Here is a 17492-nt window from a genome sequence, read left to right on the forward strand (position 1 = left end):
GTGTCTGCCTGTGTTTCTTGTATTTTTTCACTTTCGCTCCTCAGTCTTACTGATAAATCTGTCGGTGTTGAAATAAACTGTTAAGAAATAGCCCTTAACAGGTAGCAATGAGGGCAGCAATCACACTCATTGTGGTCCCAGGGCTGTTTGGTGAGGCTCAATTTTAGTAAGCTACACCAATCGATGAAGTTAATGTGTGTTTCTGTGTGAGGCAGGTGGAGAATGATCGAGACAAGCCAAAATGATCTGTTCACAACTCCCCAAGAAGTGGCATCTCCATCTATCCCTGCCATTTACTAATTCAATTAAAAAGCATATTCTCAAACCAAGACCTGTGGGGTAGAGGAGGACTATGCAGAGATCTTTAAAAGTTCATTTTCTACATAATGGCTCAATATATAAAAACAAATCCTGCTTTGTAAGCTTATATCCTCCCTGCTTCTATTAACAGTCAGTTGTTGTAATAAACAGCACCCTGTAACAGCCTTTCTGCCCTTCTCCGAAGGAACCACCAAATTCAAATTGATCTGTAAAGAAATATGGAGCATAGTTGAAATTTTTTGTTTAAAGTCATTGTTAAAATCCCTTATGTCATCATTTACTCACCCCCATGTCCTCAATATCTGTTTTAAATATCTTTTTTTGTGTGTTCTACAAAGGAAACAAAGTCTGGTTTGGAAAATGATGAGGGTGAGTAAATGAGTAATTTATTTTTTGGGTGAACTGTCCCTTTAACTGTGCAGATCTCAAGCACATCTCAATCCACGGTCGCCACCTTCCATAGGTACAGTCCCAGTTCCTGGCAATGTAAAAAGTGAGCTGGGTCATATCAGGAGACAGAAGAACTCTATGGGGTGCGTGAGACATTAACCATGTTTTCATAGCAGCCTCCAGCAAAGAACAGCCTGTCCTTATGTGCAAAAAAACCCTGCCAAATAATAAGGCCCTGGAGAACCGTGCTCTATGCAAACATTTTAAACGCTTCAAGGACAAAAGGTTAAAATACAGGCAACAATCTGCGCTAAAATGTATAATGGGAAACTCCCCTAGCATACATGCTTAAAGTGTGTAGGCCTAGTTTAAATATAATGCACTATATGGGACTCTGAATTTAGTTGTAGCTATACAGTGCAGTGCACTCTATATTAATATGGAGGTGTGGAACACTAGCTCCTCCCCCATACATTGACCTGACAACCATGACAAAAATAACCCAGCCTGTTCTGCAATGAGAGTCACAAGTCAGGGTTTCTAAAAAGCTCTTGGTTACTGAGAAGCATTGGCAGGAAGCAGGCCAGTCTGAGACACGTTTCAAGGCTGGTTGTGTTTGTTTGAATCGGAAATGCACACACAGACATGCAGAGATTGACTATGCACACATTAACATGCACACACCCACAATTACACACACACCAAGAGAGAGCTGGTTTAGGTAGTTAGCCTCAGTGCTGTTTTGAAAACAAACGGAGATGTATATTTATGGTAATGCTTGTATTCTTAGCTGACACGGTGTTAAAAATATAAAAGTGAACATTTGGGAAGCTCAATACCACCTCCTTGTGGATTGCTATATTCAGAATCAGAATCCTGGATTTGACTGGAGTCATGTTTTAATGGCACTTTTATTAGGATAATTTATTAGTTTATCAATATGCATAATTTACTACACAGAAGTGAGATTTTATAATCAAACTTATCTTTCACTTTCTACTAGGCTATTTAGCATCATGATAAGGAAAATATCATAATCACAGCATGATTTATAAAGTCATATTGCTTTCTTTAAAATGTTTTTATAGGCGAGTTTGCTATCAAAAACATGATAGGGTGATTATATCGCTTTAGCCAACTGAATATTTGTAAGATAATATCATGATTCCCTACAATAAGTTTAACTCAATATCGCCACCTTGTGGCGAATAAAATATTATGTGCTTTGATCTGACACTGAAGGTGAATTTCAATAAAAAAAAATCCTCGCAACTAATGACGACTTCCCAAAACCTCGTTGTTCATACATTTTAAATACAATGAAATCTTCTATATGAGAGTGTTGACAGCTTGACAAATCTGTTTAAAGTGTAATTATTGTCGTAGAGCCCTAATAATAGCCTACTAAACAATAGCGTTGCTACTTCTGAAATAATAATTAGTACTTTAAACAAATTATAATTTGTATTTCAGCCAAATGTAGCAGCGACATACTGTGGACATACGTTATATTCAACTGTACTAGAGTGTCTGAGAGTGAAAGCAACTCTTGTTGTGTCATACATTCAAAAAACAAATATGAAAAGTGTCCAAAACAGTGTTAAAGGGAAATTGTTGTGTATAATTTTCTTCCATTTTGCGTTATTGTCGACACATCCCATTGGTTCTATAAAGGTCTGGAAATATGAGACTCTCTGGTTATACAATAATCTAGTTCAGAGATTTAAACTGCTGTTTATGTGTATGACGTAAAGGGGACAAACTGGTATGGAAGAATGTGTCCTTGAAGCAAATTTCAAAGTGAAATTGCTTTGACCACACATCACAAAACCGCAAAAAATAAGGTCAGTTGGAGTCTATATACGCGTGAAAGTGACTGAGAGGTAAAAATTCAGTATTAAACAAGCTTACCAGTAGTGTTTTATACGACTCCAGGATGTAAGGTAGTTTTCAGTCAAACTACGGTCTCCAGAACTCTATACCCGCAAACTCAGAAACAATTTACTCAACTGAAGAAGCTTGATAAATCGAAAAAAGAAGTTAGAAATCGACAGTTTTCAAGCTCAAGCTCACAAGTTTTGCTTTGAGCGCGACCGTTAAGGCTGAAGGAAACGGACCGCGACACGGATTTTTGAATTTTCAGAGGCTCTCGCGCTTTTGCTCCGGATTGTTTTTAAATATATGTGATGCACACTGTTGGCTAGCTACCGATGCTGGCTAGGGTGATGTGATGTGATGTCTCCGTGATGGAATAACGAGTGTGTGAGGATAAACACAGAGGCTTTAAAATCCCAAAAGCTCCTCGCTTCTCAACTGACGGCTCCTCCTCGCCTGCCTCCAAATTTTTTCCCTCGCACACTCTTGTCGTACAAGTAAAAAATATCCACGATGTTTCTGACTTACCTTCCGGCTTGTTTTCGGCAGCCATTTCCCCTCCGCGCGCCACATCCTCCTCCTCTTCACGAGCGTTGGGTACCACGCGCGTTCACGCAGAGGACAGCAGCACGAGAAGGGACTGGAGAGGCAGAGGCAAGTCCAACCAGAGCGCACTCACCATTGGCTGTCGAACTATGACTGACCATGTTGTTCTAAAATGGCTTGCGAGACCAAAGCAAATATCCTCCCCTTTAAAGTGTCTCTGAGAACCATTGGGTAAAGCGTGGTGTGTAGATACACCTTAAGAAGAACCGAACCAATCAAAAGTGAGCGCTCGTGAGACGTTCGCGTGCAAATGAAAAGGCGATGCAAATGTTTCAACTTGCTCAGTTCAAAAGCAGAAAACGTATTTCATTCGTAAACAATTCAGGTCAAGTTATTTGTATACGTTTTGTAGATGACCCAAGGAATTCGGGGCTATTGAGTTATTGCATTTTCAAATCATAGCTCTGCTACCATATGTTCAACCCACTAAAATTGAAAACTTTTTCGACCACTTTGAATTTATTTATGAAGGAAATCGAGTTAAAACTTTTTCTTTTCTTTTCTTTTTTTACAGTTTATACACACAACTGCTTTTTATGTTGTTAAAGCGATGTATACAATTAAGATAAACACATAGCAATCCACCTAGGCTATAGCAAAGTTGGGCTGAATGCGCGGAAGAGCTGCGCAGGTGCTGAACGGACAGCTCCAGGTGGCAGCAGCGATCCACACTCACAGTGCGTAGAGAGAGACAGACCTAGGCTCCAAAACGTCTTATGGTTTTAACTGAAAGTATCCTGCACAGACAGAGAAACAGTTTCTGACAGCCTATTACTAGAGTATATGAAGAATGCTGTGGTATTGGTCCCATCTGAATTGCCTAGAAAACCTCAAAACTGCGTTTAGGAATATGGAAGTCGCATGATACCCAAGCTGATTAATTATTCGTTAGATTAAGCATTCGTTAATTGCACTGAGCGTATAGATAATGGCTTAAATGTCTCTCTGCCCGCAGCGAATACCCGCTATGAAATGTTATCAATAAAGCGTCATCTTTATTGCTTGCAGTTTCTTGATAACATGAGTGCTTTCCAAATGCTTATCTGTTCGTTTTCCAAGAGAAAAATCTTGGATTGTTGAATAAAACATTCTAAATGACCCGTGTGGAGAGAAAACATTTGGGCCAGTATATCAGACGATATATCTGGTGATGGAAATCAAGTTCAATGCATATAGCAACGGTTTAAATTAGGATTAGAACGTGTTCAGAAGGCTAAAAATAATACTTAAAGCCTGAACAGTGTTATTCTACTACAACTTTTGAGGCACTTGAATTCCCTAAGGGACTACAAATTTTACTACAGCATAATTCCTTATGAACCTCTGCACATGACATTTTTTTTTTTGGTGGGGGGGGGGGGGTTGATTTCAACTAGTCATTTACCAACCGAATATTAATTTAATTTGGGTCTTTAAACTGAAAAAAAGTAACCCTCTTTGGGACTAATTATGAAATCAGTTAATATATTAATGATATTTTACATATATTTAAGGTTAATATGATTTTACAAATTAAATTTTTTACATCTGACCTTTGTTGGGGTGCCATCATTTATAACTGTTAGGGTCATACATTTGTTGGGTAAATTGGGGTAAATTACTTTCTGCAAATTGTCTGAAACTTCACATTCAAATGCATTTTCACTCTGAAAAGTAGTGAAAAGGTCTTTAAAAAGATTAAAACATTAAAAAGCTTTATTAACATTCTATTTCGTCTTGTGCTGCTATATTTCATTTGGATAGATGTGAAAAATTCAAAAACTTAACTAATTCTGATGCAACTTCAAAGTAGCGTGTCACAGGCTGGTTGAAGCAGGCACGGAGGCTGGATTAAAATGCAGCAGTGTTTATTTAAGAAAATGAATGTTTTTTGATGAAAACATTACAGGATTTTTCTCCATATATTGGACTTCAATGGGAACCAAACGGTTCAAAGGGCTTTAAACGATTCCAGACGATGAATAAGGGTCTTATCAATAGAAACGATCGCTCATTTAAAAAAAAAAAAAGTTTAAGTTTTATTAGCTCAAATGCTCTCCTTGCTCTGTTCTGTGATGCGCGTTCGTGACTCTCCTGTTCGAACTAGTTCATCAAAATGAACGAATCTTTTTCCGAATCATTTTGTTTATTTCATTCGTTGAATGAACCAAATGACACGAAAAAGGTTTATAGATAGAGTCTGTGAACTGACTAACGTCACCAGTTGTCTTAGTATTCACCACTGTATTACGAACATCACTGTACAGTTAAAGGAGTTCACTTTTAAAAAAACTTTTGCTGATAATTTACTCACCCCCATGTCATCCAAGATGTCCATGTCTTTCTTTCTTCAGTCGAAAAGAAATTAATGTTTTTTTAAGAAAACATTACAGGATTTTTCTCCATATAATGGACTTCAATGGACCCCAACCGTTTCAAGGTCTAAATGAGAGTTTCAGTGCAGGTTCAAAGGGCTTTAAACCATGCCAGATGATGAATTGGTGTGCGAAACGATCGGTCATTTAAAAAAAAATAAAAAATTTTTTTTAAAAAAGTTTAAGTTTTATAAGCACAAATGCTGCCTCCCTCTGTTCTGTGATGAGCGTTCGTGACTCTCCTGTTCGAACACTTCTTTGAGTCATTTCGTTCGTTGAAGAAACCTTTTCATTTATTTTTTAACTGATCGATCATTTCGCTAGATAAGACTTATTCATCGTCTGGTGTTGTTTGAAGCCCTTTGAAGCTGCAATGAAACTGTCATTTGGACCTTGAAACGGTTGGGGTCAAATGAAGTCCATTATATCGAGAAAAATCCGAGAGAAATGTTTTTCATCAAAAACCATAATGCAATGATTTGATGGTCCACCTGCCTTTTAACATACTACATTGGGACGGGATCATAGTCGTCCCAGCCCTTTGTCCAGTGTTTCTCCCATCCTGAGGGTGGCACTAAAGACCTTCATGCGCTCCGATTCTACACACCAAAGATCAGCGTAGTTTGATCTGGCGCTGGGGCGGAGATGAAAGGTGGTAAATATGGCGGCGGCCTTGGAAGAAGATGAAATCGACAATGATGACTATTATTCTTTGCTAAACGTCCGCAGGGAGGTATGACACACTCTTGTTTAATGAGAAGTTTAAGATGAGAGAGCCGCAAGTGAGTAGTGAAAGCAGGCGTTTCGCATATCGCGCTGTTGAACAGGATCCGACAACATGCCGTTAAGCTATAGCTCAGTCAGCAGCACACCGTGACCCTTGTTTATCATTGGAATTTGACTGCATGGTTTCTAATAGATCTGACACACAATACGTAAATGCCTTCTGTTCTTTTTATACTTCAGCGAGAAGCACGGAGTACTATAAGCGATTCTTGTTGACACTTCACAACTGTAAAAGTGAAACTGTTACCAAAGTCTTGACTTCAAACTCTACTAATGACATTTAAACATTCACTGAACCGTTTTTTGAGATATACTGTTCTTTGCCTGTTAAGGTCATTTTAATGAATAGTTGACCCAAAAGTGAAAAGTCTTATCATCATTTACTCACCCCCATGTTGTTCCAAACCTGTACAACTTTAGTCTGTGGACATGTTATACAGATTGCTAACGTATCTTTTGCCCTAAAATCAAATCAAATGGTGACTTTTTATTTTGTCTAACCTCAGTGGAACAGAACGGAAGAGCAAAGTTTTGGAGAGGGAGTAAATGATGACAAATTGCATTTTTGAGATAATGGTTAGTGTGCACACAAAAGTCTCCAGACTACCACTTCTGAACTGGTTTTTAGAGTTGATCGTTGCACCTTTTTATTGTATATTCGCCTCCAAAGAGCAATGCTGCTGAAGTTTAGGTGTATGATGATGGATCTGAAGAATGAACATGTTTTTTTTATATATATTCAGGCCACACAGGACGAGCTCAAGGCTTCATATCGCCGTCTTTGCATGCTCTACCACCCAGACAAGCACAGAGATCCAGAGCTTAAGAGGCAGGCAGAGCAGCTTTTTAACTTGGTGCACAAGGCTTATGAAGGTACAATGTTTTTGCACACTCAGCCATTTAATGCCTCTGTCAAAGCAAGACACTTTTGTTGTATTATGTGCCTGTTTTTATTATCAAAGAAGTGTTTTGTAATGTTTAAGCTGACAGCTTTTCTTTACTGTAAACACAAGTTTTTAATACCAACTCGTGAATATTTCATGATTGTGATTTTATTTGCTTCTGTAGTATTAAGCGATCCACAATCTAGAGCAATCTATGACGTATATGGGAAGAGAGGGCTGGATGTGGAAGGATGGGAGGTAAGTTGAAGATTTGGGAGACTAATAAATGCTTTAGCATTTGTTCCATAGTTTATTGCATTTCAAGCAAATCATTTCGCCAGTGGGCTTATGTGTCATCTTTTTTTGTGCTCACTACTACACAATAAAATGATTTCTAGGTAGTAGAGAGGAAAAGAACGCCAGCAGAGATCCGTGAAGAGTATGAGAGACTTCAAAGAGAGAGAGAGGAGAGAAGACTACAGCAAAGGACCAACCCTAAGGTTTGACCTAATGCCTTCAAAGCAGTATCTGCTGTCAACATTAAATACAGGTCTCGTTGATCGTTCGCTGTCTCACTCAGGGGACAATAAGCGTGGGTATTGATGCGACAGACCTCTTTGATCACTATGAGGAGGATTATGAAGAGATCTCTGCTGGTGGCAGCGGCGGTTTACCGCACATTGAAATCAACAGGATGCACATATCTCAGTCCATAGAGGTACAGTCTTTAGATTATTTTTCTTCTGATGTAAACCTTTATAGATACATTACTGTTTAAAGGTTTTTTTAAGGACTTGGATTTGATTTGAGTTTGTCTTTTGACTCGCACGTGCAATATACTGTTAAGAATGCATTTTTTCATTTCAGAAAAATTGCTAGACTTCACCCTATGCTATCTTCTCATGTGACTCAAAGGCTTATCGATACTTTTGTTTTATCCTGCATTGACTACTGCAATGCACTTCTTGCTGGGGTTCCTAAAACCACACATATTTAAATCTAACCTAATAACTGTTTTTTTTAGGCCAGCTTTTTATTGATGATTTTAACTACCATAATTGTATACCATTCTGTACCATTTTTTCCTGTACTCTTTGTATTTTTAATTTTTTATCTGTCTGTTTTATTGTGTAAAGTTCCTTGTGTAGCCACTTTATAGGCGCTATGTAAAATAGATTATTATTATATTAAATATAAAAAATGTAATTGACAGTAAAGATGTTTGTAATTAATCAAAAGTGACAGTAAAGACAATTATAATGTTGCAAAATATTTATATTTTGATCAAATCCATGCTGATCTTTTGAACTTTCTATTCATCATGAAAAAAAGTGAAAACAGTTTCCAAAGAAATGTTAAAGGGATAGTTCACCTAAAAATGTACATTTTATCATCACTTAATCACCCTCAAGTTTGTTCCCTCTTCTGTTGACTACAAGAAATATATTGTGAAGAATGTTGTTAACCAGACAGTTGATGGTAGCCATTGACTGCCATAATATGAAAAAAAAAAAAGTACTATAGACCAACGCCACTTTTGCGTCATCGAAGGGTAACGCCCCCTTTTGGGGGAAAACACCTCTATACTGTCTATGGGAAAACAAACGGATTCCCATGAGAACAGAACTCGCACTAGATCTGCAAAGTTTCTTCATAGCAAAAATGGCACAAACTTAAAGAAGCTAACGTTACTGAATACGGGGTTACAGAGGTGTCCCTTTAAAATGGTCGAAAACTGGATTAATGACCCCACACAGCGGCCAAATATGGACTATTCAGACATCTAACGTTACCACTATCTCGTGGAATCACCAAATAAGTAGCCTTTTTTATTTATTTATCATTTACACACTCACAGTAGCCTATTACAAACTACTAGACGATGAGGCCATGTCACTTGGATCATATTTAACTTGATTTAAGCTATTGACAGTTTTGTTGTCGACTAGCTATTAGAAAGACTAGCTGTTAGCAGCTAACGTTACCTTATTAGACTATGTCAATAGCTTAAATCAAGTTAAATATGATCCATTCATCGTCTAGTTTGTCATACTGTGAGTGTTAATGAAAAAAAAGGCTAGCTACGTGCTTACTTGGTGATTCCACGAGATAGTGGTAACGTTAGATGTCTGAATAGTCCATATTTGGCCGCTGTGTGGGGTCATTAATCCAGTTTTCGACCATTTCAAAGGGACACCTCTGTAACCCCGTATTCAGTAACGTTAGCTTCTTTAAGTTTGTGCCATTTTTGCTATGAAGAAACTTTGCAGATCTAGTGCGAGTTCTGTTCTCATGGGAATCCGTTTGTTTTCCCATAGACAGTATAGAGGTGTTTTCCCCCAAAAGGGGGCGTTACCCTTCGAAGACGCAAAAGTGGCGTTGGTCTATGGAATTTTTATGCATTTTTGGGTGAACTATTCCTTTCAGCACCAAATGTTAGAATGATTTCATTTGACACTGATCTTTGATGTTGAAAATTCAGCTTTGCCATCAGAGGAATTCGAAATTGTAATGTTTCAAAATATTACAGTTTTTACTCCATTTTTGTCCAATAAATGCAGCGAGAGTTAACAAAAAAATCTGTCATTACATTTTGTCATGAGTTTTATAGGCTGTCTATCCTTGCTCTCATAGGCCCCTCTGACCACCGCAGACACAGCCATTCTTTCTGGCTCTCTCTCCACACACAATGGCAATGGGGGTGGAAACATAAACTTAGCCTTGAGAAGAGTTACCTCAGCTAAGGGCTGGGGAGAGGTGAGGACATTCAGTTAATATTTTTCATACTAATGGACTGGATTATAATCTTTGCTGAGCATGAAACCGAACATGATTTAAATCTTATAACATATTTTGTTTAATACAGGTTGAGTTTGGGGCAGGAGACACTCATGGCCCTCTCTTCGGGCTGAAGATTTTCCGTAACTTGACTTCACGTTGGTGAGTCTGTTGCATATCAGTGGTGTTTAGAAAATCAGAAAATTGTATGCTGATTTGTTATGTTGGATACTATTTTGTGTATTGTATACTAATATATTTGAGTTTTTCAGCTTCACAACGGCTCATTGTGGCATGCAGTTTTCATCCCGTGGTATACGGCCGGGTCTCACTACTATGCTTGCACGCCACCTAGACAAAAACACTATGGGTTATTTACAGTGGCGCTGGGGAACTCAGTCTTCCATGAACACCAGCATTGTCAGGGACACCAAAAGCAGTCATTTCACCTTTGCTGTGCAGGTCAGTTGCTGTTTTGCACAAACATTCCCTGATCTTTATGCCAAAGTGTTCACTGTTCTTAGGACTTACCACTTTTTTATCACCATAGCTGGGAATTCCACATACATTTATTATGATGAGCTACCAGTACAAATTCCAGGATGATGATCAGACCAAGATCAAGGGCTCTGTCAAGTATGTATCTGTAGATTGCTGCCTTTGTCTTTTTGCACTAAGATGTCTTTTTTTATGTTTTTTTTTTTCTTTGGCTTCATTTACACTTTTAGTGTAGTGGTCAAAATTTGTCTACCAATATTCTTTTATTTTTATCATTATGCACAGTATACATATTACTATTTATTTGAATTGTGGTTTTTGAAATTAAGATTCTCTCAATATTATAATTTGGACATTATTTTAAATCAAAATTACTTTTGAAAACTTTTGCTGTATTCTAAGTGTTTTTTTTTTAATAATCTATATTGTGATTTGCCAATTTTTTAAAAGAATATTGTGCTTTAAAGTTGTTGACCATACCTATATACATATTTTATCTTTTTGCATCAATTTTGGATAAAATCCTATATGTGTATTCTCATAATCTCTGTAATTTTTACAGAACTGATTATGATAGGCTCAATGCTAAAATTACTAAATGCTTTGAATTCCCTAATTGTGAATCATAATTGCATGCACAAATAAAATTAGCTATAAGAGGTATTTTAATTTTTTTATAGTGTATTTACTGTATGTCTTATAAGTATGTAATTATAAGCTTTGGTTCAAGCTTTAGTTGAAGTTAACATTGTGTTTTTGTTTGATGCTTATTATACATTTGTGATCAAACATGGTGAACACAGCAGTTTTGTTGTGGACCCCATTGGGGTTTGAAGACAGCTATAGTCTAACATAAATATATAAACAAACAGGATCCGTGAATTTGGCTTTGCAGTGTAAATGCAGCCTCTGTGACTGATATCCTAGATTCTGTGTTCACATGACCTGCAGTTTATTTGTTGATAACTAATCAATCGTCCTCTCAAATGTCTTGATGATTCCCATTTTGTGTTTCTATCCTGTTAATATAAACAGCACTTGTGTTTCAGGTCAGGATTTTTCGGTACGGTGGTGGAATACGGTGCTGAGACTAAGATCAGTAGGCACAGTGTCCTGGGTGCTACTGTCAGTGTTGGAGTACCGCAGGGCGTCTCTCTCAAGATCAAGTAAAAGGCTTTTGATCATTCTGAAGCTGTTTCCCATTAGCAGTTTTTCAGTAGCTCTGAAATTGGGGTGTTTTTGTCTGTCTCAGGTTGAACCGAGCGAGTCAGACGTACTTCTTCCCAATTCACTTAACAGACCAGCTTCTACCCAGCGCCGTGTTTTACGCCACGGTCGGACCCCTTGTGTTCTACTTGGCCATCCAGCGGCTGGTTATCAGACCTTATGTTCATGCTCAGCAGGAACAGTAAGCCTTTTTAGCTGATTAAATCTGCAGTCTCGCAGTCACATTCTCCACCTGTTTCATTTTGTTGTCTTTTATTGGCCAATTGACTTTCAACCACTGTTCTCCAACGTGTATCCCCTGTGAGTCTGGAAAATAATAGACTGAAATCCTTTTAACTGGCCATGAAACTGAGTAAAAGAGCAAATGGTGAATTAACATTGAACCTTTTGTTTAGGGAGCTTGAGAAGCAGCGGGAGAGCTCGGCATCAGACGTCGCCAAGAAGAAGCAAGAGGCAGAAGCAGCTGTGAGTTTATGTCTAAATACGCTGCAAATAATTTATAATGCATGGCCGTTTAAAGTGGTCATAACTTTCACGACAGGCGCTTTGTGCTTGGAGAAACAATGAGTTAGCGTCAGGCTACCGTTCCTATCTGCAAATCAGTCGCTGTCTCTGGGTGATAAATGTGTGCCTTCACTATGTGCATATACAAGCAGTCTTACTTGAAATCACTCTTTTTTCTAGGTTCTGCTGATGCAAGAGTCTGTGCGTAGAATTATCGAAGCGGAGGAGTCCAGAATGGGTATGACCGCATAACACCCAATAACATTGGGAGTGATCAAACTATGATTTAAACTATGTGCCAAATGAGGATTGGTGACTCAGTAGTGTTGGATTCCAGGTCTGATCATCCTCAATGCCTGGTATGGCAAGTTTGTGACAGACAACAGCCGTAAGCATGAAAGGGCAAGGGTCATTGATGTCACTGTGCCTCTACAGTGCCTGGTGAAGGACTCGAAGCTCATTCTCACTGAGGCTTCTAAGGTAAATAACAGTTATACTTGCAAGTTGTTATAATTAAAAGCGAGTTATTAGTACAGCAATGAATTCACAAAAAAGGTTTCTCTAGTTTTAAGTTGCCTATCGTGTGATTTCGCTGTTGAAATATCAAATGGTTATACGGTACTTTTTTTTTGGTAATGCTTTACTGAAAGAGAGGGAAAAGAAACTGCAAGTTAATGTAAAATTAATTTTAAAAAAAGATGCAAATGCACACTAGACCAAAAGTTTCAAGTCAGTCATTTGTTTTAATATTTTAATATCTTAAGAAGCATTAAGCTGATCAGAAGTGACAAAGACATTTATAATGTTTCAAAAGATTTCTATTTCAAATAAATGTTGTCCTTTTGAACTTTTAATTCATCAAACAATCTTGAAAGAAAATGTAGCACAGTTTCCACTAAAATATTAAGCAGCACAACTGTTTTCAACATTGATAATAATAAGAAATGTCCCTTGAGCACCAAATCAGCCTATTGGAATGATTTCTGAAGGATCATGTGACACTGAAAACTGGAGTAATGATGCTGAAAATTCTGATTTGCATCACAGGAATAAATTATATTGTAAATTATATTAAAATTATGTTTTTTAACGCAAACAATTAATTCAAAATCCTTAAAGGAGTGAGTAGTTCACTTTTGAAAAAAACTTTTGCTGATAAATTACTCACCCCCATGTCATCCTCAGTCGAAAAGAAATTAAGGTTTTTGATGAAAACATTCCAGCATTTTTCTCCATATAATGGACTTCAGTGGGAACCAAATGGTTCAAGGTCCAAAAGACACTTTCAGTACAAACTGCAAACTGTTCAAAGGGCTTTAAATGATTCCAGACGATGAATAAGGGTCTTATCAAGCGAAACAAACTTCAACAAACTGTTCTGAAACCCACAAAAATTATACAAAAAAGCAAACTTTGAAAAAGTGGAACTGCTGAACCACTAATGTTAAGCACTGTTGCAGGTATAAATTGGTTGTTTTTGCTTGTATGTCCTCAGGCTGGTTTACCAGGCTTCTACGACCCCTGTGTAGGTGAGGAAAAGAGTCTGAAGATGCTGTATCAGTTCAGAGGTGTGATGCACCAAGTTCTATGTGGTGACACAGAAGCACTCAGGATACCAAAACAATGTGAGTATGCAAAACCAACACAACAATCTGCAATGGTTTTTCAATCAATGTAATCCTGACTTAATGATGACAAATGCTTAATTGTGTTTACCAGCAGTGAAGATGACTGCTATTCCCAGTTGTATTTTAAAATCCCATGTTCTTTTCTTCCCTCTCTCTTTTTAGCCCACAGGATTGATAATGAATGACAGTTAGGAACATATATCTATTGAGCTAAAAGGGACAGCTTGGACTGGTATTGACTGAAGAGACAGATGTTCTGGAGTAGTGCCCTGGAAACACTCTGTGCCCACAAGTCTTCATATACCTGTTTATCCTTTATTTTGTTCTGTTTTAAATGATATTCTTCATGATGTCTGTTTGCAATTTAGAACATTTAATTGGAACGTTTAATTTCCTGGATTTCCACTAATAAAATAATGGCCTTTCCAAGAAAAAGCAAGACAAAAGATATATATTTTTGTGTTGGTAGGCCTCATAACCATTTTTAAACAAAGCCCCTCTTCTTTAAATATGGATCCACAACAGTGCCTGTAATCAGCACTCACCAGAGAGAGCTATTTTACCCTCATTACATCACAGAGAAACCATTGCTGCTTGATCCGACTCACCAAATCCCACAGGAGCTGGTGTGTACCCCAGCTGTCAGCCTTCTTTCTGTGTCTGACTTTTTGTACCACTGGCTTCTAAATAAATGATCTTGCAAGTGTTTTGGAGGCAAAGCATGTTCTTAGTGAAACCCTGACTGCTTAATCATCTGCATTATTTTTCTCTTTTATCCCATTCCCTTGAGTCTAATATTTGGAGGCCCACCTCTCGCACTCCACGTTTGCCTGCAGTGTCATATGAATTAAAGGGGCCAATGCACACAATATGCTGGTACTGTCAATGTGTGCTAGTTGAGAAAACAGAATGTGAACTAAATCTCAAGTAGGGCTAGTCTCCCACCTTGTGTCCAAAGACTTGAATAGCAACAGTGGAACATCCTCTGTTTGTTTTTTAGCCTCAATCTCCCTCAATCCCTGAATTACAGTGCCATACTTCCCACAGGAAAGATCTACACCCTTTTAACAGTCTTTGGTTGATTTCAACTTTTTGTTGCCTTTTTGGAATTTGGGGTCTTTATGAAAGCGAATTAATCTCTGTCTTGATCTTTTATTTGAAAGACTGGCTGTACGACACCTTTTTGTTTCCTTTTTGAGTTATATCATTTATATGAAATGTCCATTCTGCACACTTGCCATTTGAATGACGTTAAAAAAGACGATCTATAATTGTTTGCTGGAGTATTGGTTTTGCTTAAAGGTGTTTATTGTTATAATTGACCTAATTGCCTACCATTGCAGCAAGTATAGACTGTCATTTTTAAAATAAATCATCAAGGAACAACAGGAAGGTGTATTGTGTTTAAATGGCGTACGGAAGAATCAGATTTTTAGTTAAAGAAAACTTGCATAATGTTTCCTCAATTTATTAGCGGGGTGATATTTGATAGAATTGATTAACTTTACAATAAGGTTATATTTAACTACATTACTTGACATGAACTAAAATTGAAAAATACTTCTAAAGCATGTTTTAATTAGTTAATTTCAACATTTATTAATACATTGTTAAAATCAGACGCTGTATCTGTTAATATAATGGACCAGAGCTAATATGAACATCGAACAGTTAGTTAACAATATTAACCCAGATTAATGAATACTAACAAATGCATTGCTCACACTGTTAATAACCAATGGGACTTTATTGTAAAGTTTTTTTCACTTAATCTATATAAAAAATGGGGTGTTCACATAAGGCCTATCAAAACCAAAACATAGTAAAGTTCAGATTTAAATAAACTTGTCTTATTACTGATAAAACATTTCAATTTCATTTCAATTTATTTTAAGATGTTCCCCGAGGTCTTTATTACTGCTTGACTAGGTCTTGGAACAACTGGCACACTGTACTGGGAGCTGCGAGCGTCTTTGGAAATGTGTGTGTCTATAGCTGAGCTGTTGACGCAAAGTCAGAAGTTCTCTTTGAGCATCTTGCAGTTTACGTTTCATTCTTTTTATCACCCTGCGTTTGGTCTGCAGCTTTCTCTGTAACCATCTGTTGCCATCTAAAATGTCAAACAGACGGGCTTTGGTCGTGCATGGGTCCAAAAGGGCATAGTTGTGGTCTGCGGCAGCTAAATCCTGTTTTAAAAAAGTATTTAATGCATATTGTATACACAGAAATATAGGTATAGGTTTTAAGATTTTAAGACTCACCTTTGTGGTTTGACAGTAAACCTCTACAGTAGTGTGAAAGTGTTGAGCCTCCTCAAGCATCTCTTCAGTTTGGGCATCCTCAGTAAAAGGAGGGGTCCTATCAGGTGAAATGCCATCACATTTATCAGCAGCAGATTTTAAAGCCCTCTTCAGCCTCTTCCTGGAATTGTTTTGCTGGCGGTAGAAAGATGACAATGAGACACAGAAGAAAAGTACACTGTGTATTGGTTGTATTTAAGATAATGAGGCGGTGTGTGATCTGATTTACCTTTGCATTCAGATGTGGCACTGCAAAGAGAGTTGGCACTGCGTTCCACAACAGATTTTTACGGTTGCCCAAACCACTGAAACTGTCCGGGGTGAAATGAAGTGAACAGATAACCATGTGCTTCCTTGGCTGAAAGTCGTCACGTCCAATGTTATCTAACCATTGTTTCAGAACTGATGGTTTGCTGAAAGGGAACCTGGCAAGGGATGATGGTAAAAGTCTTAAAAATATTTCGGATACCTTTTTAATATAATGTCCTCAAATCACCATGCCAGTGAGCTACACGTGTCATTACCTACCTGTGGAACGTGATTTCGGGATTTTTGTTGTTGTACCTATTTGTGCAATTATATGCAGAACAACTTTTCGGCATCTTTGCCCCGAACAAAGATGGCGGCTATGAAAAGCCCCGCAGTGTCTCAAACGCTATAACATGAACATGTCCTTTGCTGTATTATTTTATTGATGTATATATATATATACATACGTTATATTAAAATCAATAGAAACACCATTCTGAGCCAAGATTTCCTTATTTACTAAAACAATCTTTGAAACGAACCAAATATTTATTTCAGTATGTTTTCCGGTGATTCGTTTTTCAAAATAAAAGTCCAAGGGACCCAAATGCACTTTAGTAACTAAAGTCTTCCTTGACACATTTAATACGTATGGTAACATTTAAGATAAAAAAAAATAATGATTACAATCAACCATAAATTAAAGAGTAGATTTAAAGTGAACATTTTTATATGAATGGTGTAATCATCAATCACAATTCTGTCATAGCTCCATAAAAGGAAGCAAGTAAACCATGTTGTAATACAGTTTCCACATTTAAAAAAAAAAATATTTAATATTTAATTATAATAACGCTCGTCCAATCCACAGGACCTTGACATTTACTTTTTCTTTGCTGTATTTTACTTTAAATAACGCGTTGATACGTACGTTTGATATATGTTATGTGGAAGTAATAGACATCCATAGAGAAACTTTGAAGCACACACAAAAAAAAAACAAATTCTAGTGTTTTCATATCTGTGTCGTGCTGCCTAATATGAATCACGTCTGATCTCGCCGCACATAATAATGGGAGTGGCCTTATCCCC

General features: G+C 37.4%; 3 protein-coding genes across 12 annotated transcripts in view; 1 reads left to right on the forward strand and 2 right to left on the reverse strand.

Annotated features, from left to right (window-relative positions):
* Positions 1-3264, reverse strand: part of camta1a (calmodulin binding transcription activator 1a) — a 335809-nt gene extending 332545 nt beyond the window's left edge. For 4 of the 10 annotated variants that reach the window (XM_089124719.1, XM_089124718.1, XM_089124717.1 and 1 more), the window contains exon 1: positions 3115-3252. In XM_089124719.1, the coding sequence (XP_088980845.1) occupies positions 3115-3139 (25 nt within the window). In that variant the 5' untranslated portion in view covers positions 3140-3252. Of the gene's footprint in view, positions 1-3114 lie in introns of all 10 variants that reach the window. The other 6 variants (XM_089124722.1, XM_089124720.1, XM_089124716.1 and 3 more) reach the window with 3 other exon arrangements.
* A 2862-nt stretch (positions 3265-6126) lies between these two features.
* dnajc11a (DnaJ heat shock protein family (Hsp40) member C11a) lies at positions 6127-15239 on the forward strand. The gene is made up of 16 exons (XM_039652732.2): positions 6127-6279; positions 7076-7205; positions 7401-7474; positions 7615-7716; positions 7797-7934; positions 9851-9973; positions 10083-10156; positions 10267-10456; positions 10545-10630; positions 11542-11658; positions 11745-11900; positions 12115-12184; positions 12404-12461; positions 12561-12703; positions 13719-13848; positions 14014-15239. The coding sequence occupies exons 1-16, from the start codon at positions 6208-6210 to the stop codon at positions 14034-14036; spliced, it is 1686 nt and encodes a 561-aa protein (XP_039508666.1). The 5' UTR covers positions 6127-6207; the 3' UTR covers positions 14037-15239.
* A 324-nt stretch (positions 15240-15563) lies between these two features.
* thap3 (THAP domain containing, apoptosis associated protein 3) lies at positions 15564-17408 on the reverse strand. The gene is made up of 4 exons (XM_039652734.2): positions 16680-17408; positions 16381-16576; positions 16113-16286; positions 15564-16037 (listed from the first exon to the last, which is right to left on the reverse strand). Exons 1-4 carry the CDS (start codon positions 16751-16753, stop codon positions 15777-15779), a joined length of 705 nt encoding a protein of 234 aa, XP_039508668.2. The 5' UTR covers positions 16754-17408; the 3' UTR covers positions 15564-15776.
* Between the last annotated feature and the right edge of the window lie 84 nt (positions 17409-17492).

Source organism: Pimephales promelas, chromosome 20, assembly GCF_988280905.1.
Source record: "Pimephales promelas chromosome 20, fPimPro1.hap1.1, whole genome shotgun sequence".
In the NCBI taxonomy this organism is placed as follows: Eukaryota; Metazoa; Chordata; class Actinopteri; order Cypriniformes; family Leuciscidae; genus Pimephales; species Pimephales promelas.